Source organism: Medicago sativa, chromosome 4 (assembly GCF_051527215.1).
Source record: "Medicago sativa cultivar Bolivia chromosome 4, Bolivia_mono, whole genome shotgun sequence".
Lineage (NCBI taxonomy): Eukaryota > Viridiplantae > Streptophyta > Magnoliopsida > Fabales > Fabaceae > Medicago > Medicago sativa.
Window position 1 is genome coordinate 92,082,769 of NC_140752.1, and position 26,556 is coordinate 92,109,324.

A 26,556-nucleotide genomic window follows, 5' to 3' on the forward strand; every position below is an offset into this window, starting at 1 on the left:
AAAACGTTTGGAGCAATGTTTATCTGGGAAAAAAATATGAAGATGATCCTTACTAAATGGGAATAATAGTGCTTCACAATTTTAAAGGGTCCATTGCTCTACACCTTGTTTTTTTTTATTGTAAATTTATTCTTTGGGAATCTAATTAAGTGACGCGTTCTTTAGCAAAAGCATGTAAAGCACGCTAGGTATTGTAATTTTTAGAGACTCGGTCTGATTGTATCCATTGTCTTCTCTAAGTAAATTTAAGTATAAGTATATTTGAATTTCAGAATAACTAATTTTAGATGCATGTTACAATAACTACAATTAGAATGTTAGTTACAAGGGTAGCTTAAGAACCAATGCTATTATAATGCTATATTTGGACACTATCAAACTAAACATATGTGACCACTCAATTTTAGCTTGGGTATCGTTGATCATTCAATCTGAACAATAAAATGTTTTCACTCACTAATTAACATTTTTATCTTTTTTCTACTCTGACTTGCCACTATGTATGTAGTTAGAATAAGTTCAACCATGTTTCGAGCTGAGTTCCTGATATGTGCATTTTGCATGATAATTGTTCTAGCTCATTGCCAACAACAAGGTGGTCAAGGAGTTGAGACTGTACCTGGTGTTGGTGTTAATTGGGGTTTATTAGCAACTAATCCAATTGATCCTAACATTGTGGTAAATATGATAAAGGACAATGGAATTAAAATGGTTAAGATTTTTGACACAGATCCATGGATTTTAGGTGCTTTTTCTGGCACAGATATTGAAGTCATGGTTGGAATTCCTAATGATCAATTGAAGAAATTATCTAAGAGCATGGACGAGGCAGAAGATTGGGTTAAACACAATGTCTCCAAACATATGCATGATGGAGGAGTCAATATAAGGTAATTCTTTTGTGCATATTCTCCCGTGTACAACACATCATAAAATTGTGCCTAAAAAACATATCATAAATTGAATCATCGTTTTACAGGTAGAATTGGAGGGGTTGTTAGATTTTATCTTCAACTAACAAAAAGTAAAAATAATTGCGTATAATTGAAATCGACAATCATAATAATCTTATTAAATCGGACGTTCTCCTGTGTATGGACTAATATGATACGATCGTTTCAATATTTAAATCTTTATGTAATTAAGACTTAAATTGTTCAATACATACGATCTTAAGATTAAATTGATGTTTCACCATGAATTAAATTGATGTTTCACCATGAATTTAAATGATATATAGTAATATCAATCCATATTTGTCTTCTTCCTTATTTGTTGTTGTTGTTATTATTACTCTAATATCGTGTTTATTGTAGATATGTATCAGTTGGTAATGAAGCTTTCTTGAAGAGTTACAATGGTTCATATGTAGGGACTACATTTCCAGCAATGGAAAATGTTCAAAAAGCCATTAATAAAGCTGGTTTTGGGGATAAAATAAAGGTGACCACGGCTTTAAATGCCGATGTATACGACACTAATTCAGAAAAACCATCAGGTGGAAATTTTCGTGCTGACATTTTTGATGTTATGAAGCAAATAGTGAAGTTTCTTGATGAAAATAACTCACCATTTTTAGTCAACATATACCCTTTCCTAAGTCTATACCAAAATGATGATTTCCCTGAAGATTATGCATTTTTTGATAGTTCAAGTAGAACAATTAGTGACAATGATATACATTATAGTAATGTGTTTGATGCAAATTTTGACACACTTGTTTGGTCGTTAAAAAAAGCCGGTCACCCTAAAGTGTCAATTATGATTGGTGAAGTTGGTTGGCCAACAGACGGTAATAGACATGCCAATCCAAATTCTGCTAAAAGGTTTTACCAAGGCTTTCTTAAGAAAATGGCTAGCAAAAAAGGTTCACCACTTCGTCCAGGGCCTATGAAGGTGTATTTATTTTCTCTCGTTGATGAGAATTTGAAGAGTGTTGCACCTGGAGACTTTGAACGTCATTGGGGGATTTTTCGTTATGACGGAAAGCCTAAGTTTCCTATTGATTTTTCTGGCAAAGGACAAGATAAATTGCCTGTCGGAGCAAAAGGAGTTCGTTATTTAGACCATAAATGGTGTGTCCTGAGTAAAGAGGTAAAGAACTTGAGTTCGGTTTATGGAGCATTGGGTTATGCTTGTGCAGTTGGTGATTGTACAAGCTTATGTATTGGTTGTTCTTGTGGAAATTTGGATGTGCGTGGTAATGCTTCATATGCTTACAATCAATACTTTCAAATGAACGAACAAAGTGTGGAGGCATGTAATTTTGATGGAACTGCCACTATTGTAACACAAGACCCGTCAAATGGAACTTGCTTGTTTCCCATAGAAATCTATAGCGGTGGAACCATGCTTCAAGGAGGAATTCATATGGTCAGATGCCTTTTGATTGGATTAGTAATGATTTTTGTTACATTTATATAAAGTATCCACGTGGACATGATTAATGATGATAGACTTGAGTAGTTTATATGTAGTGTTCTACCTTTGAATACTACTCCACTTTACCTCTAGCATTGATTTTTTTTATTTTTTTTACAAAGCGTTGACTTTAACTTAAAATTATAGTAATACGCAGTTCTTGTCTTTACAATCAATTTTTATCCTTAAAATTTCTTTTTGAACTCACTTTTACAAAATAAATTCATTCAAAATATTTTTGTTACCATCAAACAAATAGTTATATTTTAAAAAAAAAAAAAACATTTTCACGCTTCTTTGATTCCACGTGTGAACTATAAAACTGAAAGTTTACAATGGTTAAAAACAGTTTAACCATATTTTTAGGCTTAAATACCACTAACCATTTAGTCCTTTAACTTATTTTAAAAGTCATTTCTAAAAAAAAATAAATAAAAGAAAAGATAAGTTAAAAGTTCAGTTTGATCCTTTAACTTTAAATCACCAATTCGGTCCCTTGATTTATGTAATTCATTGTAGATTTGGTCCATTCACTTATGAAAACATGCATTAACTTGCGATCATATTTATCCATTAAGGAACAAAGTTGCATTAACTTACATAAATTAAGTGATATGTAACTTATATATTTAGGATGTGTGGTTCCAATTACGAGGAAAAAAACTTTGGTTAATCATCTCCAACATGCTTATATTCATGAGTAACAAAACCTTATTCCAAAAGTTGCTTATCTCCAACCATCAACTTATGGTGTAATGCAAGTTGCACCGTCTATCCACTAAGCTAAAACAACATTTGTAATTTTAACATTGAAGTTGAATTAATTCTAACATTTTACACTTTTTTATAAACATGTTAAAACTTTTTTCTTGTAAGTATATGCCCAGAAATGAGGATGGATAGTTCGTTTAGCGTGTGTTTGGTTCCATGGTGACGGAAATTGATTTTAATAGAATTGATTTTGTAGAATTAATTCTAGTTAAAAGTGAGTTGAATGTAAATTGATTTATGTTTGGATGTTTTAACAACAAAAGTGATTTAAATCAAAGATGATGTTTGGATAGCTTGAATCAAAATTGCTTTTAGGTGTGTAAATTACCAAAATGAGTTTTATTACATGCATAGATACATACATACATACATATATATATATATATATATATATATATATATATATATATATATATATATATATATATATATATATATATATATATAAACCTACCTCCGTCCTCTCTCTAGTTACCGAACAAATAACCATCGTAACTCCTCCCTTTTCCAAACTAGCCGCCACTATGTAGCCCCATCCACCGGTGGTGCGACGAGATCTGGTTCTCCGCACCACCGCTGCTTCCTCCTCCCTTCGGTGTTCCATTTTTTTTTTCTGTCGACGTTTCTTTCTTGTCCTTTCGTTGTTCCGTTCGGATCTTGCAGTTCTGATCCGCCGTCGCTGTTCTCGTCAGATCTTGCTGGTTAGATATTCCGTTCTGGTATGTGTTCGTTGCCTTTTCGTCTGTTCGATCCGACGTCGCAAGATCCGGTTTTAGGTGTTGCTTCGTCGGGATTGTTTGTTGTGGTTCTCTTTTCCGTCGTCTCGGCAGCACCACCCTCCAGTCGCCGGTGGCCGCCGCAGACTGTCCTGGCCTCAGACGTTCACTTTCTAGGCGTAACCACTTGGGCGGTTCGTTGTTAACGTCGGTGTACTCTGCTACCGTGGTCTTCTCCGGCGTGGGGCGTGGGTGTGGTGCTTGTCGTCCGTGTTGTAGATCTGTGGTGGTGGTGCGTTGAGAGCTGTTCTCCGCACCACTGTCACACGCTTTTCGTGTGTTTTGTGTGTGTCGTGGCTGTTGTAGGTGGTTGTCAGCGTCGCTGTCGGTCAGGGTATCACCATCTTCGGTGGTTGTTGGCATGTTGTTCAGATCTGCTGTTACGTCGGTGGTGGCGATCTGTTCCGTCTCTCTTTTTCATTATTTGTTCCAGTTGCCGTTTTTGTGACCTCTTGCTTTTCTGAATGTTACTCGAAAGGGTTTGGTGCGTAGGCGCTCTGTGTTGGCGGTATCAGTCATTCATGCATCTTCAGTTTTGTTGCGAGGGGTTGGTTGTCGTTGTTGTGTTTGTTTTATCTTGGTTTTCGGGTGTCAAACATTGATTACGTTGCATTAACTTGCGATCATATTTATCCATTAAGGAACAAAGTTGCATTAACTTACATAAATTAAGTGATATTTAACTTATATATTTACGATGTGTGGTTCCAATTACGAGGAAAAAAACTTTGGTTAATCATCTCCAACATGCTTATATTCATGAGTAACAAAACCTTATTCCAGAAGTTGCTTATCTCCAACCATCAACTTATGGTGTAATGCAAGTTGCACCGTCTATCCACTAAGCTAAAACAACATTTGTAATTTTAACATTGAAGTTGAATCAATTCTAACATTTTACACTTTTTTATAAACATGTTAAAACTTTTTTCTTGTAAGTATATGCCCAGAAATGAGGATGGATAGTTCGTTTAGCGTGTGTTTGGTTCCATGGTGACGGAAATTGATTTTAATAGAATTGATTTTGTAGAATTAATTCTAGTTAAAAGTGAGTTGAATGTAAATTGATTTATGTTTGGATGTTTTAACAACAAAAGTGATTTAAATCAAAGATGATGTTTGGATAGCTTGAATCAAAATTGCTTTTAGGTGTGTAAATTACCAAAATGGGTTTTATTATATATATATATATATATATATATATATATATATATATAAAACCTACCTCCGTCCTCTCTCTAGTTACCGAACAAATAACCATCGTAACTCCTCCCTTTTCCAAACTAGCCGCCACTATGTAGCCCCATCCACCGGTGGTGCGACGAGATCTGGTTCTCCGCACCACCGCTGCTTCCTCCTCCCTTCGGTGTTCCATTTTTTTTCTGTCGACGTTTCTTTCTTGTCCTTTCGTTGTTCCGTTCGGATCTTGCAGTTCTGATCCGTCGTCGCTGTTCTCGTCAGATCTTGCTGGTTAGATATTCCGTTCTGGTATGTGTTCGTTGCCTTTTCGTCTGTTCGATCCGACGTCGGTTTTAGGTGTTGCTTCGTCGGGATTGTTTGTTGTGGTTCTCTTTTCCGTCGTCTCGGCAGCACCACCCTCCAGTCGCCGGTGGCCGCCGCAGACTGCCCTGGCCTCAGACGTTCACTTTCTAGGCGTAACCACTTGGGCGGTTCGTTGTTAACGTCGGTGTGCTCTGCTACCGTGGTCTTCTCCGGCGTGGGGCGTGGGTGTGGTGCTTGTCGTCCGTGTTGTAGATCTGTGGTGGTGGTGCGTTGAGAGCTGTTCTCCGCACCACTGTCACACGCTTTTCGTGTGTTTTGTGTGTGTCGTGGCTGTTGTAGGTGGTTGTTGTAACACCCCGTTTTCCCAACGTAAAAATTTCTTAAATAAATCAGAGTTTTTCAACTTTAAACGGAATGCTACACTTCTTAAAAACTCATAAACTGAATAAATAACAATTTATTCTTCAAAATCATTTAACATAAGTAATTCAAAACTTCGCAGCGGAAATTAGTTCAACAATAAAAATAATCTTTGGCACGCAGGCCTCAACATAAAAATCTCATAAGTCTTGTTCAACATTTATTCATAAAAATCCATAAGTAATACGTAAGGAATAGAAATAGAAGACATAATCCTATCCCGTTACGTATCAGAGCACCTAAGACACACTTGTGAGGAGTCCACTCACGACCACAACTAATCCTGGTTACCTGCAAGTTACCCATATGAAGAGCAACATTTCCAAGCAGAGGGGTGAGATTTCTCAAACAATAATATTAAGCATATAAATCATATAAAGTACATTCAACAACTTAAACATCTTATAATTCATTAATCACATCTGACAACTTAAAACTTCCTTAACTAGTGTCACTATTCTTCCTATATTAGTCATATACTTCGTATCATATCATCATATAAATATCATCACATATCTACAAATATTGGTCATAAGCATTATCATATATCCTTTTAATCATAGTATCATACATCATCTTAATCATAGACATAAACATCATCATATAACATCAAATACTAATCATAACCATAATCATCAACTCATAAACAAACATCATCATCAAAACAATCATGAACATCAACAACAATAATCATTTAGCATCTTATAATCATCATAACAACTTCTTAATCAAACTCATAATCGACTTCATAATCATAGTCATAAACAACTTCATGATTGACTCGACTCTTGACTTGACAATGCGACTCAACTCGACTATGCAACTCTTATCATCTTAAATCATCTTGAATCATCATGAAAATGCAAATGCATGTGGTACCAATCTAGGGCATAAGCCCTCATCGTCGTGGTTAAGCATAAATATACTCCTAGGGCATGCCAACATCGTCGTGGTTGAGCAAAAGCTCCATCGTCGTGGTTGAGCAAAAGCTCCATCGTCGTGGTTGTGCTCCAGGGCATGAGCCCTCATCTTTAAATGAGTATGCATGGACTCAACATCTTACGTCTTAGAAACTTCATGAACATCTATGACATCTTAACAACTTGACGACTTCATAACGACTCGACGACTTAACAACTTCATATCATCTTAACGTCTTAACATCTTAACATCTTAGCATCTTAAAACATCATATATAATTCATATTAATACTCATATAACAATATCACATTGATAATAAACAACATCTTAAGACATCATATTCACCAATCATAAACAACTTCATATAACATCATATTTAAACATCATCAATAATTCACTATGTATCTTTGTAAAAACATAATAAATTATCCACAACATATTTTCATGTCAAACCAAAGCTACTGGAAATATATCACAAATATCAACAACTTTCATGTTTACAACAAAGATCAATTCAAAACAGAAACATATGAACAAAACGCAAAAACATGAAACAGAGAATGTTGTCACCGTATAATTTTGCTAAGACGTCCCTGTAGTATTTTCATCATAACTCACAGACCAAACATCATTTTCACGTCAAACCAAAGCCACTAGAAAGCTAACAAAATTATCTAAAACTTTCATGTTTACGCCTAAGACCAATTATGTACCGATCAATACCTGTTTTCATTTTAAATTCGGAAAAGTTGTGCTGAAAGTCCATTAAAATTCACTGTGACCTACGTGCAGTAATTTAACCATAACTAAAGTTCTATAAATCCTATTGACGTGAGACCAATGGCATTAGAAAGCTAACATCCGTACCTACAACTTTCGTGTTTACACCTAAGACCAATTCCGCACCAATCAATATCAGTTTTAATATCAAAATTCGGGCTGAATGCAGATTTTCTCCAAGTTTCACCTAATCTCATGGTTCTAACTTCAAAACTACTTCCAATAATCATCCTATGGATTATCTAAGGTCTCTACACAATTTCTACATCAATTCAACAAGTTTTCATCATCTAATCATCAAAACTCTCTCAAAACCCTAATTCTCAAATTCTCACAAACTCTCCCCAACTTGTTAGATGTAATCTAATGATTTAACAACTTAATATTAATGCAAGATAGTCTCACCCTCACCTTAGATTAATTCCTGACTCAGCAGCAACGTTCTTCTTTCCTAAGGTATTCTCCTCTTCTCTTGACTTTTCTCTTCTCTTCTCTTCTTTCTTGTTCTCCTCTTTTCCAAAAAGCGGTTTAAGGTAAACTCTTTCCAACCTAAGCTTCTCTATTTATAATACTAAAATATTCTTCCCAAATCTATTTAGGTCCAACAACTTATTCTTCTTTCTATTCTAACCCCCAATTCCACTCACACTAATAATCCTCATAATCTTATAAATAATATTTCTCTACTAAATCTAGTCTTCCACAAAATATATAATAATACACCATATAACAAATAATAGCATATTTCATCAAAATATATGTATATAATATTTTAACACCAAATAACAAATATACCTCTTCATTGAATAATAAATATATTTGTACACTAGATAACATATATATTTTCACACAAAATAACAAATATATTTCTACACTAAATAACATATATATTTCCACACAAAATAACAAATATATTTCTACACCAAATAACATATATATTTCTACACCAAATAATATATATATTTCTACACAAAATAACAAATATATCTCTTCATCAGATAACAAATATATTATGCTAGTAAATACCAACATATAACATAACAAAATACCACTCATCAAAATAAATCGACTAAATCATAAAAAGACATCTAATCTCAAAACTACCTTCAAATCTACTTACTCTAGTAATTCTCATATACTTATAAATAATAGAATAATGCCACTTAATAAAATACTAACACCTCACATATTTAAATAAATCACATAAATAGACTCTAACTTAATAAAAATAATTAAATAAAAAGGAGGGCGTTACAGTTGTCGGCGTCGCTGTCGGTCGGGGGTATCACCATCTTCGGTGGTTGTTGGCATGTTGTTCAGATCTGCTGTTACGTCGGTGGTGGCGATCTGTTCCGTCTCTCTTTTTCATTATTTGTTCCAGTTGCCGTTTTTGTGACCTCTTGCTTTTCTGAATGTTACTCGAAAGGGTTTGGTGCGTAGGCGCTTTGTGTTGGCGGTATCAGTCATTCATGCATCTTCAGTTTTGTTGCGAGGGGTTGGTTGTCGTTGTTGTGTTGTTCATTTGTTTGGGTCTTTTGTTTTTGGTCCGTGTTTCTTTCGTGGAGGGGGGCCTGTGCCTTTTCCGTGCTGGTTTTGGTTACCGTTCCTTCTTTCTGGTCGTCCAAGCTTCTGTGCGCTTTCTCAACCTACCCCTCGTCGTCGGTCTTTGGTCGACGATGTCCCGTGGGTCTACAAAGGGTTGTGCAGTTGTGGTGGGTCCAGTCTCTGGATGATTTGAGATTTTTCTCCTTCGTGAAGATAGACGGTACAGTAGTCCAGAGGTTGGCGTTGAAAAGGTGTTCGGGGTGGTGCTTGTGGTGGTTGAGTTAGTGGCTTGTTTTGGCATGTTTAGGTTTGAGCTGGTTAGATTTGTGCAACTGTTCCACCTATTCTCCGTTTTGAATTTGGCATCGGGATTTTGGTGGGCCGAGTTTGGACAGGTTTAGGTGTCTACTCAGGTGAGTCGTGAGTTGAGGGGTGCCTTTTGATTTGTGTCGGGAGTCTGGTGGGCCGATCGCTTTTGATTCAAGATCGAAAGCTAGTTTCTTTGACGCATGTTCTCTTAGGCTTTTTGATGTCTCCTCCAGCTTATCGGATGTTAAGTGGTGGACATTTCTGATCGTTTGAAGCAACTTATCGTCGTCGACTGCTTTTTTGATCTCTGTTGGTGGTGTTGGAAAATTGATTGTGTTGATTTTTCATTGGGTGTTTTGGTGTATTTTTATTTTCTTTTTGGTGTAATACTTGGGATTTAATCCCTTTTTATATATAATATATTTTGCCATTTAAAAAAAATAAAATTATATTTACATATTTCTCCTTTACTTATTTTTGATAAAATTGACATTAAAAGTAATAAATTTGCACAATTATTAAAGACGAAGTATTCAAATAAAATAAGGGAATACATGTGTATTTTTATTACATACTCATGTTTTTATTATTATTATTATTATTATTATTATTATTATTATTATTGTTTTTTACTTATGTTTTTTTAATTTTCTGTTTTCGAAGAATATATATATATTTTTTTATTTATAGTTATTTGGCTTTAATTTATTAAATGGAATGGGCGATCCAGATGACTCCTTAAATAAGGAAAAACGACGAGGTTATTTTTTACTTATGTTTTTATTAAAGAGCGCAAACTTGAGAAATTATTAAAGAGGGCAAACTTGAGAAATTGTCGATCCAAACACACCCTCAATTTCATTCAAATCACGGTGGACAAATATGAACGTGCGTTTGCGGTTTGTTCCCGGGGGTGGCACTTTGGTGACATTAATGTCACGGTGACATTAAACCTGAACCACACATTGCCATTGCCATTGCATCTGGCCACACAACACATCTAATGTCACCTAATTTGTGGCTCAAATTTAATGTCACCGTGACATTAATGTGACACAAGTATTTCCCGTTCCCGGGATACCAAACAGGGACTTAGAAGAAGAGGAACAATAACATGCTTATTTTACTACTCCTTCTAATCTCAACCATTGAATTTTGTTTCACCACGTGTCACGCATCAGCAAAACCTACGGGAAACAATTAATTAATTAATTTATATCGCCGCAGCTTTGCATGAAGAAGTAACAAGTAGTAAAAAGATAACAACCCGTTTCCGCAGGCAGAATACATTCAAAACCTCTTTTGTTCAGTGATGGCTCCTCTTACACTCTCCGTTACGGTGCAAGATTCTGCCTCCGGTATGTTTCACATCACTTCATAATTCTTTTACATTCACTTTTATTTTAAACTAATTTCGCATTTATATTTTCGATTAAGCCTCTGTTTCGATAAACAACTTATATTAGTGCTTATGTATAACCTACTGCTATAACAAAAGTTAAGCTGTTTCCCAGCAATAAGCTATTTTTCTTAAGCTGAAACCAACTTATGCACATGTTTCGATCAACTGTCTTAAACAATCTCTCAAGTGTTTGTGTCAATAAATAGATAGATATATTCAATGAGTCAATCCAAACACGGCCTATATTCACGAGAGAATTAATCTCAATAGTGTTGGGCGTGAGAGGTGTATTGGACAAGCCAAGTCCCATATAGATTAGATAGTATAAAGTTTGACTAAAGTTTATAAAAAAGAGTGATACCCCTCATCTTACCAGCGGGTTTTGTAAGGATGACTTAGGCACAATATAAAAACCTAATAGGAATAAGAGCAAATCATTGATTTTACCATATTATTGATTATTGACAGTCAAGGAAAAGGAATTATTAATTTTATGCATAAATTATTATAAGCAGAACTTCGTTAGCAATTAGAATATTTGTTATTTTAGAGAATGCTTTATTGTGTTATTTAGCATTGTTTCTGCTGCTGTGTCGTGTTATCTGCTTCATCATTTTAACAGATTATATGGTTTTGCAGATGCTTGTACTAAGAGAAAGCAGAACTTAATTCTGAAAAATTCTTTTGCATCTGTTAGTGTGGGGCAAGAAAAGCCATTTGACTTCTTACGCACTTTATTCGGTAACTATCATATCTTCTTTGTTGATATCACAATGTTACAGTACAACCATTTTTCTGCTATCAAAGCGAAAAGGAAAGAAAAATAAAATAATAATAATAATAAAAACATTAGTAATATCGCATCTCATTGTTTTGTAGCCTCACTCCGTTCTCACACACACCAGTTGCGATCCCTTCATATGTGTATTTTATTTTTCGACTGTAAGGAAGGAGTGCTAAACATATATTTATATTTAAAAGAACTAGAATTATTTTGTCTGCTTTGATGCATAATTTTCTATTCTTTTAATGACTGAGGACATTATTATGGTTACCCTTTTTTAGGCCTCAAATGGTTGCTTTCTTTATGGCATACTAAAAGATCATATTTGTCAAATACATTTAGCCCTATTTGAGTAGAAGGCTGACCAACACTAAGATGCTATCCCCCAATCCCTCATTCATATATGCAGTGAAGAATTGGAGTTCTTTCCCTTAGATTGTGTTTAAATATCACAATAAGTTGATAGACTGTACTATGATCGTGATAAATTTGTATTTCAATCTTGCTAACGAGCTTGATGGAATTATGCAGAGGGTGTTATCGCAGGAGGTACAGCTGGAGTTGTTGTCGAAACAGCTTTATACCCCATTGACACTATAAAAACACGTCTGCAGGTAAATTTTTATAACAAAACAAATTATAATGACTATTGAGGGTTGTATTTTGCTGTGTGCTATACTGATTTCTATTTGATGCCGTAATAAGTAATAGCCAATGTGGATATCAAGCCTCTAGACTTTGCATCACTGCCAGCTAGGCTTGATTGTTGTGGAAAATAAACCTATATTTTTTGGAAAGACGAGGAAAAAGGAAAACAATAGCAATTTTTTTTGTTGGATAGGATGCAATTTGTCTAGCACGAATTAGCAATATCCAATCGTCAAGATTTAATATGTATAGAATTCTTAGTTGATTTACATAGTATAGTGGACTTTCCTGAATCAGTGTTAAGTTTTTGATATTTCCATGGCCTTTTCTTAATAGCAGAGGACTCCCATTTTTTTTACATAAAAGGCGCTGATTATGTTTGTTTTTGTTTTGTTAGGCTGCTCGCGGAGGAGAAAAACTATTATTGAAAGGCCTTTATTCTGGATTGGCAGGGAACCTTGCTGGTGTCTTACCGTGAGATCCTCGTGGATAGCATGATGTTTCAAACATTCTAGGTTTTGTATGTTAGTTAGAAATTTTGAAAACTCTAACTCGAAAGAAGCCAAAAGTTATTGGCAAGCATAGGGCATATATATACATAGTATACAACTTTCAGTAGGATTTGAAATATGATTTATCTAATTCTTGGTTGTGATTTGAAAATGTCACCCACCAACCTTAATTTCCATATATTTGTTAAAACAACTGGAGTTGGGTTACCTGGAAATTATGATGATAATATTTGTTGATATTGATATAGGAAAGAAACAGATTAAGAACTCCTTGTTGGAGACTTATTGATACTCCTGTCCCGATATGATGGAGTTTTACATCCTACTTACATAGAATTTGCCTATTTGAAACATCATATGCCTCTTTTTTGGGGTTCCATCTTGGGGTTCCATCTTACCCATAAAATAGTTCATGCTATAAAGAGTTTTTTTAAAGAGTTTTGTGACTCTTGAGAATCGTGGTTGTGCCCAAATCCTAACACAACCCCACAAAACTGGCTTGTGAGTTGAGGATTGCCCCCACTTATAAACACATTGTCAGGCCATCTCTTATCCGATGTGGGACTCTTTAATAGTGATAAGATAAACTGTGATCCTGAAATTATCCTGTCTATGTTTCGTGGAGTGTCCTTAAGTTTGTACTTTAAGGCGTAGTAATGGATGTCTCGACACTCATTTAGTTAAATCTGTTAACTGCACTTATCATTCTTGATACTTCTTACAATCTATGGATCACTTAGCTATATATATGGTTGTCTGGATCACGTTATGTTCTGATTTTACAAAAGAGGGGTTGAGCTTGACTCAACACCAACTATTAAATTTTTGGACCCTCTCCTTATATTAAATTTTGTTTGGAACAGTAGTATCTTTTATAGAAACTATTATTTATTCTAAATTAAATGTTTTATGCATACTTAAATTGAAAGAGAGATATATATTTCACAAATTATTTAAGCGGTTTTCAAGAATTACTGTTCTATGCATATCAAGATTGATTCATGAATCATATATAGGTTCTTTCATTAACATCTTGTATTACTTTTAAATGTGCAGGGCATCTGCTTTATTTGTTGGAGTTTATGAACCTGCAAAGCAGAAATTGCTAAGGATGTTTCCTGAAAATCTGAGTGCTTTTGCTCATTTGGTAAGATACTGCCTATATAAACATAAGTAGTAACATACATCATGCAATATTCCCTTTAGAACAAGTCCCATACTTAACACTTCAACTCAATTGTCTCATTGCTTTAAAGTCGTAAGTCTGGCTAATTATGGTTATGTGGAGCCATCTATTTGGCTTGTATTGGAGTTGATGCTGTCTATGTTATCATTCTTTTGTTGCTGGACAAACTTTTATTGATGCAAAATGCTTTAGAATTTTTATGGGATTAAAGTCTTTGATGTAGTTTTTAAACTTCCTTAGACTGCAGGTGCCATAGGAGGCATTGCTGCATCTTTTGTTCGCGTTCCAACAGAGGTTGCTTAATTCTCATATTTTTAAAATTGATATTTCTATGGTTGAAAACTGTTTCATTGGGCAATTTCATTTTCTTTAATGCTCCGCAGGTTGTCAAGCAACGAATGCAAACTGGGCAGTTTACCTCAGCTTCTAATGCTGTTCGCTTTATTGCATCTAGGGAGGGCTTTAAAGGATTTTATGCTGTATGAAGTTCCCCATCTCTTTCTTTTGATATTTTATGACAAATCCTATTCCCCGCACCTGTGATATTTTGTTTAAATGTTTCTTTGGTATTGATATTTCCAATCACAGGGGTATGGATCTTTTTTACTGCGGGATTTGCCCTTCGATGCTATTCAGTTTTGCCTCTATGAGCAGATTCGTTTAGGTTATATGCTTGCGGTAAATTTCTCAAGTTCTATTTTTATGTATTTTAAGGACTTGATTTCATTTGGTTGTCTGACAAATTCCCAAGCCACTATTGTGATATTTCGTTGCTAAGAATGGTTCCCCCCTCTCAGACCTTTCTGGCAAACAAAAGTTATTTTCTCATTTCACGCTGTTGTTTCACTGTTAAAACTTTTATGTATATGCAAGCATAATTTAGTAGCATGGATTCGAGGCTGTATTTTAAATCTAAAGAATTCATATCAACATGTAGGAAATACCTATTTGGGGTTTATCAAAGATATCAATGTTGCTGTTTTCTCCACTACTTCATTTGTGCATGGTGATATGATTTGTATTTCTTTTTGCTAGGCACGAAGAAATCTGAACGATCCAGAAAATGCAATTATTGGTGCTTTTGCAGGTGAATAAATGACATTATAGGTCTAATGTTACTTTTACACATAATTTTCAGCACTAGACAACCATGAGCTTATGCTTTAACTGTGCTTCAAGCTGAGGCACCTTATGAATTAATGTTTAAAGATGTGTGGTTGTTTGACTATCCGTATTTACTCTGCCGAATCAAAACCTTGAATCTTATTTTGTCAAGCTATATTTCTTTACAAGGTTCACAGTCAAACTAGATGTCTGTAATTGAGAAGAAAGTCAATCATCAGCTAACCTAATTCTAGATCTTAATTAAACAATGAAGAAATCAGTAGGTAGCATCAAGATAAAAATAATTTAGTTTTATTTGGCAATAAGATACTTGCTGTATATGATATGCATGCATGACAAGTTGACAATTTGCACCACCATATTTCAGACACGGGAGCTTATAACCTAAATGAAGATATATTTGCTAAAAAAGTTGCTTTTATTTTCCATTTCTATTTGTAATTTTTTGTGGATGGTAGGTAAATAGGTTTTTCGGTAATTAGGATTCTTTTAACTAAATGATCATTTCTTTATTTTGGTTGTCTGTGTTGCTTTGTTAAGCATTATGGTATGTCCTAGCAGCCTTGTGATGTGGTATACCATTTTGTTTCTTGTAGGCGCACTAACCGGAGCTATAACTACACCACTTGATGTCATCAAGACAAGGTTAATGGTCCAGGTAAGATTTAGTCCTGTTTTTACCTGATACACATATCCTCTCGTGTCTAATTACTCTGCAAGCAAATCACAAGAATATACAATGTCAAACCCACTCATTTACGAAGTTCCTATTTTCCTCCTCCTCAAGGGACCTGCAAACCAATACAAGGGAATTGTAGATTGTGTTCAAACCATTATTAAGGAAGAGGGCCCAGGTGCTTTTCTGAAGGTATGTGTGTTTCTGTGTTTTCTTTCTAACATTGTAGCTCGAACAGTAAAGTAGCACAATGCAAATTATGTTCTACAGCCTTGGGCAAATTCAGAAAGATACAGCCACATGGCAAGAAATATATTTTGGAGCTTATAGTAGTAAATCATATTCTTATATTTATTGCAGGGTATTGGGCCAAGAGTGCTTTGGATAGGCATAGGTGGTTCAATATTCTTTGGCGTCCTTGAGAGTACAAAACGTTTCCTTGCCGAGAGGCGTCCTACACCTAAACTAGCTCAGTGCTGCAGAAACTCAGAAAAAAGTAAAGATTAAGAATATGATTCTTGGTTTTATGGACTCTTTATAAAGATGTCCCGTGTACAATGTATTACCCCTCTGGTTAATTCGAAATGTATTCCCATCTAGTTTTGTAGTATTCGGGTTGCATATCATTAGATATTCTTAGCTTCAAAATCTAGGTCTTGGATTGGTTTGAGAAACGACCTTTTTGCTTTCATTTTTTGTTGTTTTACTCTGAAGTATGAGTTTATTTTTGTTATTTTCTGTTTTCAAAGATTTGTGCAGTTTTTGTCTTCTGTGCAAATATTTAAAAATTAAGAATTAATGTAAAATAAGTTAACTTTCTCGTATCTAGTAAAATAAATTAGTAATATATAAAAAAAGTAAAATAAATTAGTACAAAATACATTTTATTTCAAACAAATAATTACATTTTTTGGGGACTGATAATTACATCAAGATCATTGCTCTTCAGGCATCTATAGGATTGCTCACAAACACCTTGAGCTTTTGAAAACACCACCAGCGGAAATTACAGCCTTTTCTCAAATAATGTTTACGACTATTTTGTCTTATATCCTCAATCATATTAAAATTGAAGTCTATGTATTTCTGATGTTCACAACCTATCATTTTCCCAAATGTGTGATTGTATTTGTAGTATCTGAGTGAGCTATAAAACTAATGTATACATTCCCATATTGTAATTTAAAATACTAGGACTTAATCTCTCATGAGATGATAAATTCTTTTATAATGATCATCATACACTATTGCATGGATATTACCTTGTTTATAAATTATTTAGAGATTTTTTTTTTGTGACAAGGAGATTTTGTGTTTAATACTGCTCGCTCATGCAAGGAAAATATGTAAACTTGTTCATTTCAACGATTCGACTCGCGATTTTGGCAACATCAAGTAAATTGTCTTTTTTATTAAGTTGATAAACAAAATATGGTCATACATAATATCGGTAAAATGAGTGATAAGATATAAAATTATTCAACACTGTTGATCCAATATTGCTTCAATATATGCAATGCATAATAAACCGTTCTACAAATGATAAATGTTTCGTCCAAATCCTCGTATGATGGATGAGGATTATGATTCATCCAATCTAGCATACATGGAGCACTGAATGAGGAATACAATGTATTCGATAAATAAGACTTATGACCTCGACATTCTCTCAGAAGAAAGTGAAACCAATCCGATTTCCGCCTTTTAATGTTAATATTGACGAAAATTGCTCACTGAGGTGTTCGATGACTTAACTATGTAATGAAGCTACAAATTGCATCCAGCTCCCTAAGTTAACTTGCAACAAGAATACCAAACAATGATGAATACGGCAGCAAGCATTAAAAATCAACAATCACACAACCAACTAACTACAAGGAATCTCGAGTTATTATGCTATAAAAGGAATAGAGTGAAAAGACTTGTCCTAGTATGTATAGGAATCACGATGAATATTTTGAAGTCTAAACTAAACTGAAAATGTGAATAAGATGTTTGTCACCTCTAACACTCAAAATGCCGAGATGTTTTCTGAGAATTAGTGCTAGTGAATAATAAGATAAATCAAATAAACTGTAACAAGTTAAGATGTTTTGAGAATAATTGCTAGTGAGTAATGAAATCCAAAAATTGAAACTGCATAATAGAGTTCAAATGTAAAAAGCTGCTCTCCATCTTCATCTACTGTACCATCTGTTAGTGTTAAGTATTTATATGAGATCACCCTTTCTCATCGTCATGATCTCTGCATAGGAAAAATAAAACACTGGTGAACATGATAATCAATGTCATAAACACATCTATTCTAATGGGAAGGGAATTAGTGCCTGATAGGTTGATGGGAAGGGAATATATTTATGTAAGATTGTTACTGTTACAGTGCACCAATATAGTCCTTCAACATAAATGTTCATATTTCAGACAATTATAATGAAAAATTGTTTTATTGTTTGGATGGTTGAAGAAAATAGTGACTCATATATGATATGTGGCTGAATTGTGCAATGAAAGAAATTGTGTGTAATTAAGAACCCTCACTCATCAATGCATTGTGAATCCAAAACAGAAATTCAAGTTGCAGTCTCACTCATTTCATAACTAACTCAATTAAGTTTGTAATAGTTTCTCTATATATATAGTCAGTCAATACTGTATCTGAATCCACATCAATGTAAACAAAGTTTAGAATTCTTTCATGTTCAGAATTCTAATGTCTGCTAATACTGCACAAATTTGGAAGCTAAGAGTTTGTAATCTATAATTTGGTTTACCATCAATTTTGGGCAAGTCTTTGTCCTATCAAACCATATCAGTATGAATTAGAAACTCGAACAATCAAAATTTCAGCAGCCTAAAACTAATGTCACAAACTAACTTTTTGGTTTTCTGATTAGTAATTTTCCATCTTCATTGCAGATCTCAACAGATAAGAGGCACATACAAATTTCTGTAAGAAAATTGCCGGTTTTTATAAAGAAAAGAATAATGCTAGATAGTGCGAGGTGAAAGGTCTTGAAATTTCAAACATGTTCTAAATAGCCTCCCATCTGGATTACACCCTTAATCAATGATGAGTAGAAAAACTAAACCCCTTTGGATTTTCTTGTGGAATTCATGTACCTCTTAATTTGTTTACATTCTCTATCCATACCAAATCGTTTCTGTCAGTGTTTCAAATATTATACTTGACAATATTAAACACAACTTATATTATAAATTATTTCTTATACTAATCTGATTAGGGAATCAAGCAGCGAGTGTGCATCTTATCAAACCATCCACAGACATTTTTTAAAAACACTTGAAGATAAAACAGTTAAGTATAGAACACGTGAAAAAAAAAATGATAATACCAATAACCATAAATACTAAATCAAATTTTCCATAATACATTTTTTAAAGATCAAATAATTTACCTGATGCCAAGTTGCAGATAACAGCTTTGACGGTCTTAAAAAATGCCCATACAGACGATCTCTTCTTTACTTTATTCGCACTAAATGCATCCTGTTTTTTGTTGTTCTTATTATTATGTGTTACTTCTGAATACTGATTAATTTTCTCCACTCCTATTAGAAGTCCTAAACTCAAGTTCCATGCAGATCCATGTATTATAAGTCCATTTGACCAAAAACCATCGAAGACATCACCATTAGCCCAAATCATAATCCCTCTACCATCTTTCTGATCTTTTTCCCAATTTCCGATGTAGACATCCCCATTTGCATATCTATAAACTCCAAATCCATGTCTAAGTCCATTTGAGCAACAACCATCGAAGACATCACCATTAGCCCAAATCATAATCCCTGTTCCATCTTTTTTATCTTTTTTCCAATTTCAAATGTAGACATCCCCATTTGCATAGCTATAAACTCCAAATCCAAGTCCATCATAATTTCCAGAGTAGACATCCCCAGTTGCAGATCTAAAAACTCCATATCCATGTACAATTCCATTTGACCAAGAACCATTAAAAACATCACCATTAGCCAAAGTTGCTGTCCCTCTTCCATCTTTTTTTATCATTTTTCCAATTTCCAGTGTAGTTACCTCCATCCTTCCAAGTTTGGGTGCCATTGCCATGACGGCAATTTCTAAAGAATTCACCCTCATACTTGTCTCCTGATGGCTGTATCAACAGTCCTTTCCCTGTCATCTCTCCATCAACCCATCTAACCATGTGAACTTTCCTTTGCCATGAAGAAGTTTATCCTTAATGTTACCAATGTAGACACCCTCATCTGGATACAACATCTCTTTAAACCTACAATTTACATGAAACAATGAAATCATAATCATAATACATGGATACAGAATAGAACAACAGAACCATACATGCATGCATGTAGTAAATGAATGGTTTTGAAATAGCTAGAGAATGATGGATTCTAAGTTCTAAAAAACAAGGGAAGAGAGAAATTCGACAAACCCATGCCTCTTATGAAGCACGGACACTTTTTGGATTATATGTGTCCGCCGACATGACACCGACACCTATAACTTTTTGGATTATACGTGTCCGACACCGACATGACACCGACACCTATAATTACACTGAATTATGTGATTTTATCAAATTATTAGTGGTGTCGGCGTATCAGTGTCTATTTCGTATCTGGTGTCCATGTATGTATCCGTGCTTGCCTCTACTCTACCAACACACAAGAGCATAATTAATTTAAAAAAAAAAACCTAAAATAATAATAACGTCGCTAATGCTACTTTGAGTATTTTCTACCAACACAAAGCATATATAACTTCAAAACTTACCCCTCAAAAAAAAAAAAAAAAAAACTTCGAAACATAAAAACAGAAACTACAGAGTAAAGTGGTTACACAGGTTGCGTTCGTTTTTTCCAATCTCCTTTTCTATTCTGTTAATCGCAGAGCAGAGTAGTTATTATTTAAGCCAAATAAACAAAGACCATAGTATAATAAATATATTTTTATAAAATATCTAAAAAAAAAATTCTAAATTATTGAACGTCAAAATCCCTTTTTATTATTTAATGTCAAAATCACTTTTACTTTAATCGGTAACAAACAAGTCATATTCTCCTAAAAAAACAAATAGGTTGTATGAGGTCGTTTGTTAAAGCTTTTTTTTAAGAAAAACATTACATTTTTTTTTAAATAAATCACTTTAAAAAGTATTGTATCTATTTGTTACAATTAAAAAAAATTAGAATAAAAAAATCTAAAAATAGTTTCAAATAAAAAGCTGTTAAAAGTAGCTTTTCAAAAAATAAATTTTTTTTCATAAAAGAGGGAAAATAAGTATAAAAAATGAGGTAAGTTTTATGAAAAAATCTATTTTATTGTTGTATTCAAACAAACTAAATTGTTTTTTTTTTTTAAATAAGTGATTTTTACTACGACTAGCGGAAAGATATATAAATTAATCGCTTTTCCACTATGCCGTTTAATCCTATGTAAATAGATTACCAATTAATTATTATATTTTTTTTTTGACAAAACCCATTAATTAATATTTTTGGAAAATAAGATCAGAATAAGTTTTTTTTTTGTAAAAGTGTATAATATTGTTCTTTATTGCAGTGGAGTAATTCTGATTCTTCATCCAAATTATTACATGTTTTGGGGACTAATCAGTAGTGCTATTTATAGCGAAAGAATTTCCTACGAGGCTTCACGAAACAGTAACCAACCAATTAAAAAACAGCCTTAGCGGAAATTATGGGAGGAGTAATGGAAAGATGTTGGTCAACAAAAAATGATCCAATGGAATTCACATGTCGCTATGATTCACGAAACAGTAATTCGCTGTAAATATCATTATCCGGGGACTAATAATTACATCAAGATCATTGTTCTTTAGGCACCTAGAATTGCCCACAAGCACCTTGTTATCATCATCAATCACAAATTCAATAGTCATACTCTTTTTAATCCACACTTTCACAAAATCTATTGAAAAACGAAAAACGTTATTCACCCCCTCAATATTCTTAGAAAAACTGATTACTTGCACTGCATGTAATCTCTGTTGCGCTAACAGTTTTATGCTATAAATTTATTCCACTGTAATGGTTGCAGGCTGGGTTATTTTTTCTTAAACATGTCAACGCTGTGGAGAACAGTCTTCTTGCTAGGGAGCTTACGAACCTTTATTGCTTTTTCTGCAATGGCTGATGCTGAATGTTTTGAAGTCTAAACTAAACTGAAAATGTCACCTCTAACACTCAACATGAGAATAATAATAAATAAAATAAACTGTAACAAGTTAAGATGTTTTAACAATAAGTGCTAGTGAGTAATGAAATTAAGAGTTTAAATGTAAAAAGCTGCTCTCCATCCTCATCTACTGTACCATCGGTTAGTGTTAAGTATTTTATATGGAGATCACCCTTTCTCATCGTCATAACCTCTGCATAGGAAAAATAAAACACCGATGAACACGATGTCATAAACGAGTACATGTGATGAACAAATTTCAGCAGTCTCAAACTAAATTTTTGGTTTCATGATTAGTAATTTACCATCTTCATTGCAAATCTCGACAGATAAAGAGGTACATAAAAATTTCTATAAGAAAAACAAAATTGCAGGTTGTTATAAAGAAAACATGAAAAAGCTTTATACGTTTTCAACAAAAATATCACGTCATTCTGACTTGTATCTAAGCCCTTGAGGAACCCTCCCTTAAAAGTTAGCTACCTAAAAGGAAGAACCAAACCACTTAAACACTCCACCAAGCATCCCATTCTACTGAATGTGGGACTTGGGCACCCGATAACACTCTCGAGTCCCTATCGCGTTCTTTCTTCCTATTTAATTATTCATATTTCTGTTTTATCTATCTCTAATCATCCTGAATAAGTTGAAAGTTGAAACTAATAATCATACTACAACATTAAGTTGATATGAGTTAAAAGTGAAAAAAGAAGCAAACTAAACAATAAATAGCCTTCCATATCCTTTATTATAAAAGCTAGACTTGATGAGCTAGCATGTTTGCCCTAATCCCTTGCATTTTTCCCTCATAAACATGTAATTATTGCTAATCTAATCTCCCAACCACACACTTAATCACAGTCGTTGATTCAAACTCTATTTTCAAACTCCTCACTTTCTCTCTCATACAGAAACGTCATAATGACATGATTGATAACAGTGCTAATCATACTCATTTTCCCTCCTTAATACGCAATTAATGCTAATCAACTCAGTCAACCACTCCCTTCATCTCAGCCGTAAATCTCATAACCTTTCATGTATTAATGTTAATCAACTCAGTCAACCACCCCCTACATCTCAGCCGTAGATCTCATAACCTTCCATGTATATTAACGGTACAACCTTCATCTATGCAATTAACATTAATGCAATTTATCTCTGCAATGAAGAGGATTTATTGTTTCAAGAAGTGAATGGTCATTGCTATTTAAGAGGTTCTATATATTGATGTCTTTTTCTTCTACCTTAGTGGCAGATTTTCATATCAACAAAAAATACAGTAGCCAAACTGTCAATCAAGAATGTTAGATCTTAAGTCTGCCAAAAATCTTACTGATTTCGCTCTTTACTCATGCAGAGGTAAGTGCGTTTTTTTATATGTGTTTGTGTTATAATTTGTTGACAACAAATTATTCACAATTTTATTTAAATCATTATTCTGCAGATGTTGCATTGTGGGAATATCACGTTGAAGACCCGACATATATGATGTTGAAACTAAAATGGCGCACCTGTCATGTCCAGTACCACCCAGACGAGGTATGCTCTACAACACATAATACATTAATTGATATCGTTAAACAATAACGTATTCTAAGTGATAGGTTACTATTTTTTAAGGGGCGCTACATTTTTTGAGCAAGTTAGTTTTGCAACTGAGAAATTATAGGTTTAGTTTGTTATTAGAAATACAGATGTAGTTCCAATATTCAAAATCGTCAAACTAATAGTAATTATAGGTTGATACTGTTAAATTAAAATTTCCAGAGGAATTATAGGTTTAGTTTGTTATTAGACAAACAAATGTTGGTGAGCACTCAAATCGTGAAACTAATAGAAGTTATTTTTTTTTTTGAAGAAAAACTAATAGAAGTTATTATAGGTTGATATCGTTAAATTAAAATTTTTAGAGGAATTATAGGTTGAGTTCGGTTTTAAAAAAACAGATGTTGTAAAGCAAAGAAAATCGTGAAAATAATATAAATTATAGGTTGATGTTGCTAATATATATGTTTAAATTGTTGCGAATTATTCGTTTAACTTCTACTCGGTAGGACCCGTGCGGTAGCACGGGTAAGAGTCTAGTGCGTATGGATTACGCCCTTGATCAATGATGAGTGGAAAAACTGAACCCCTTTTGATTTTCTCGTGGAATTCATGTACCTCTTAATCTGTTTACAATTTCTATCCATACCAAAATGTTTATGTTAGTGTTTCAAATATTATACTTACAATATTAAACACAACTTCTATTATAAATTATTTCTGATACTAATTTGTTATTTCGTTTATTTTAATGCGTACAAATTACAAACAATAGTTTTTATAAAATTTATATTTTAATTAAAATTATTTTAATTTTAATTAAAATTATAGTTATAGATAGTTTGCACTTTTATGTTGTAATAAACTACACTTATTTTTTTTTCAATGACACCAACAATATAACAAGTATAATATAAATTCTTAATTTTTTTAATAACATCAACAATATAATATTCTTACAGACAAAATTGTTTAATAGTATAATTGAAAGTGAAAAAGACACCACAAAACCATGTATTACATTTATATACAGTACAGATAGATGCGATAAATACTTAAAAATAATACTAATTATTAATTTTTTTTTGAAGGAATACTAATTATTAATGTGATTGAAGGAAAAAAAAATCAGTTATCGAAAATGTGTGTTTTTTTAGGGAAGTTATCGAAAATGCGTTAACATTTGTTATTTGGCATGTTGATTCAATTTGTAAATATTTGGCAAAGAGTGCTTCCGGTAATCCTGTGTTTTTGGAAGGCGGCTTGAGAAACCATTTTCTTTTTTGTAGATAGGCATAATGGCAAAGCCGTTTTAAACTCACACAAGAGTACACATAACATATTACCAAGCTTGACAATAATTTTGGAATAAAGCTTATCAGGAAAGCAAGCATATTGGCCCGTGTACATGTTGCAAGTGACGCAGATGGACGCGTCAACATTAAACATTGCACGTCATCATGTTCTACAACTGAAGTTGATAGAGGGACTTATTTGATAGACGTGAAATAAATTGTGGGACAATGTATTTTTTATTGTCATATTAACCTGTCAGCATCTCTGACGTACTTCTTTTGAATAAGAACCAAAGATAATCAAGAACTTGATGAGACATTGAAGGCATACATAAACGGGGCATCTATGCAAAACATGGCAACTGGCTTTTCATATTGATGTACATGAACTATACATTATATGGAGCAAAAAAGAAAAAGAAACCGATGGGACATTATTCTATTGGCCTCAAAATCGATAACATACTACCCTCTTCTCCCCCTACAAAAGAATTGGAGAAAACAAAAACTACAAGGGTGTTTACAAGAATGAGCTACAGATACAATTCGCCTAATATACAACCATCAAGCATCTACTCAACAAAAAAATGTACATGTATGTATATATAGGTCAACAACCCATTTAATATTCATTTCATCCAGCCATTCTAGTTTGTGCTCAGCATCATTCAATGTGTGCAACCGCAACCCAACATTGTTTTTGAACCAGCAATGGGTCAAGGTCAAGAACCAACTTTCTGTCCAACCCAGTTTGTCCAACCATAATGCGAATTTACAGTAGAAAGTTTCACATCAGAGGGAGGTAAGCTCCACCGTGACCTTTCCTCAGCACTAAGGGTGCTGAATTGTCAGGGACCTTATCCATTTCTTGTGCGCATGCATCGGTGACATCCCCAAATCCAGTTGCCACTGTAGCCAACTGCACCCGCAACCTCAAATCCCTTGTCCGCTTCAGTAAACACCTAAAGGATCTTCCTAAATATTTAGCCCATTCAGCAGGCAACCCTCCCCCTGTGAGCCATACAGAGAAATGAGATTGGTCCCCTCTGGCAGCCACTTCAGCTCTATAAAATCTAGCTAAATCAGTCAACATTGAAGGCTGAAGAGGTAGAACTGCCACAAATTCAGCTACAAACTCCTCCAAGACTTCAGGTTTGAGCATTTGGTTCCATAGCACCAAAGCCCATTCACTTGGCTGGTTCAAGTTATAAGCTTCAGCTACAATTAAAGCTTCTTGGAAACGAGACTGCTCAACTAATGCCCGTCTAGCATTGGTTTCTGATCGATAAAGCCACTGGAAATCTGGCATTCGTATTTGAAGAGACAGAAGGGCAGCTTGAGCACAATCGTTACGTGTTTTATTGCCAGCATCAATGGAAGAGTGAACTTCAGCAGCTTCAATGAAGTAGCGCATGGAATCCAACAAGTCTTCATTCTGGTCCTTATTATAACGCCGAAACCACTGTTCACACGATTTCTCTGCTCTAGACTCCAAAAGAGTGGCTGTCTCATGTTTCATATCAAAATGAGTATAGACCTGTAAAGAACACAACATTATAATCAATATATTATTACATTTTAAATCTATTTGTTCATGCTTATAAAAACAAACAAACTATTTGTTCATATTTAGCTCTACATTGATGGATGTTAAGCATCAATGACTAGGACGAACAAAAAAATACATTATAAACAATATGCAACATTACACTACACACATTCGTATAATACAAAGC

The 26,556-nt window shown here is 33.9% G+C and overlaps 3 protein-coding genes and 1 pseudogene across 9 annotated transcripts in view; 2 read left to right on the plus strand and 2 right to left on the minus strand.

Moving 5' to 3' along the window:
• Positions 1–375: 375 nt before the first annotated feature.
• On the plus strand, positions 376–2,513 carry LOC146933792 (glucan endo-1,3-beta-glucosidase 8-like). The gene is made up of 2 exons (XM_085705573.1): positions 376–890; positions 1,317–2,513. Exons 1-2 carry the CDS (start codon positions 499–501, stop codon positions 2,422–2,424), a joined length of 1,500 nt encoding a protein of 499 aa, XP_085561699.1. The 5' UTR covers positions 376–498; the 3' UTR covers positions 2,425–2,513.
• Positions 2,514–10,689: 8,176 nt separating this feature from the next.
• Positions 10,690–16,527, plus strand: SAMC1 (S-adenosylmethionine carrier 1). Its single transcript, XM_085705574.1, has 12 exons — positions 10,690–10,804; positions 11,488–11,589; positions 12,164–12,246; positions 12,678–12,754; positions 13,849–13,939; positions 14,219–14,272; positions 14,362–14,457; positions 14,567–14,656; positions 15,014–15,065; positions 15,700–15,761; positions 15,891–15,971; positions 16,140–16,527. The coding sequence occupies exons 1-12, from the start codon at positions 10,759–10,761 to the stop codon at positions 16,284–16,286; spliced, it is 981 nt and encodes a 326-aa protein (XP_085561700.1). The 5' UTR covers positions 10,690–10,758; the 3' UTR covers positions 16,287–16,527.
• A 1,333-nt stretch (positions 16,528–17,860) lies between these two features.
• LOC146933794 (uncharacterized) lies at positions 17,861–20,244 on the minus strand (annotated as a pseudogene). The gene is made up of 2 exons (XR_015007563.1): positions 19,196–20,244; positions 17,861–18,024 (listed from the first exon to the last, which is right to left on the minus strand). The product of XR_015007563.1 is annotated as an uncharacterized LOC146933794 (transcript).
• A 4,921-nt stretch (positions 20,245–25,165) lies between these two features.
• LOC146933795 (spatacsin carboxy-terminus protein) overlaps positions 25,166–26,556 on the minus strand; it is a 33,283-nt gene continuing 31,892 nt past the window's right edge. For all 6 annotated transcript variants that reach the window (XM_085705578.1, XM_085705580.1, XM_085705575.1 and 3 more), the window contains one exon: positions 25,166–26,357. In XM_085705578.1, the coding sequence (XP_085561704.1) occupies positions 25,608–26,357 (750 nt within the window). In that variant the 3' untranslated portion in view covers positions 25,166–25,607. The remainder of the gene's footprint in view (positions 26,358–26,556) is intronic.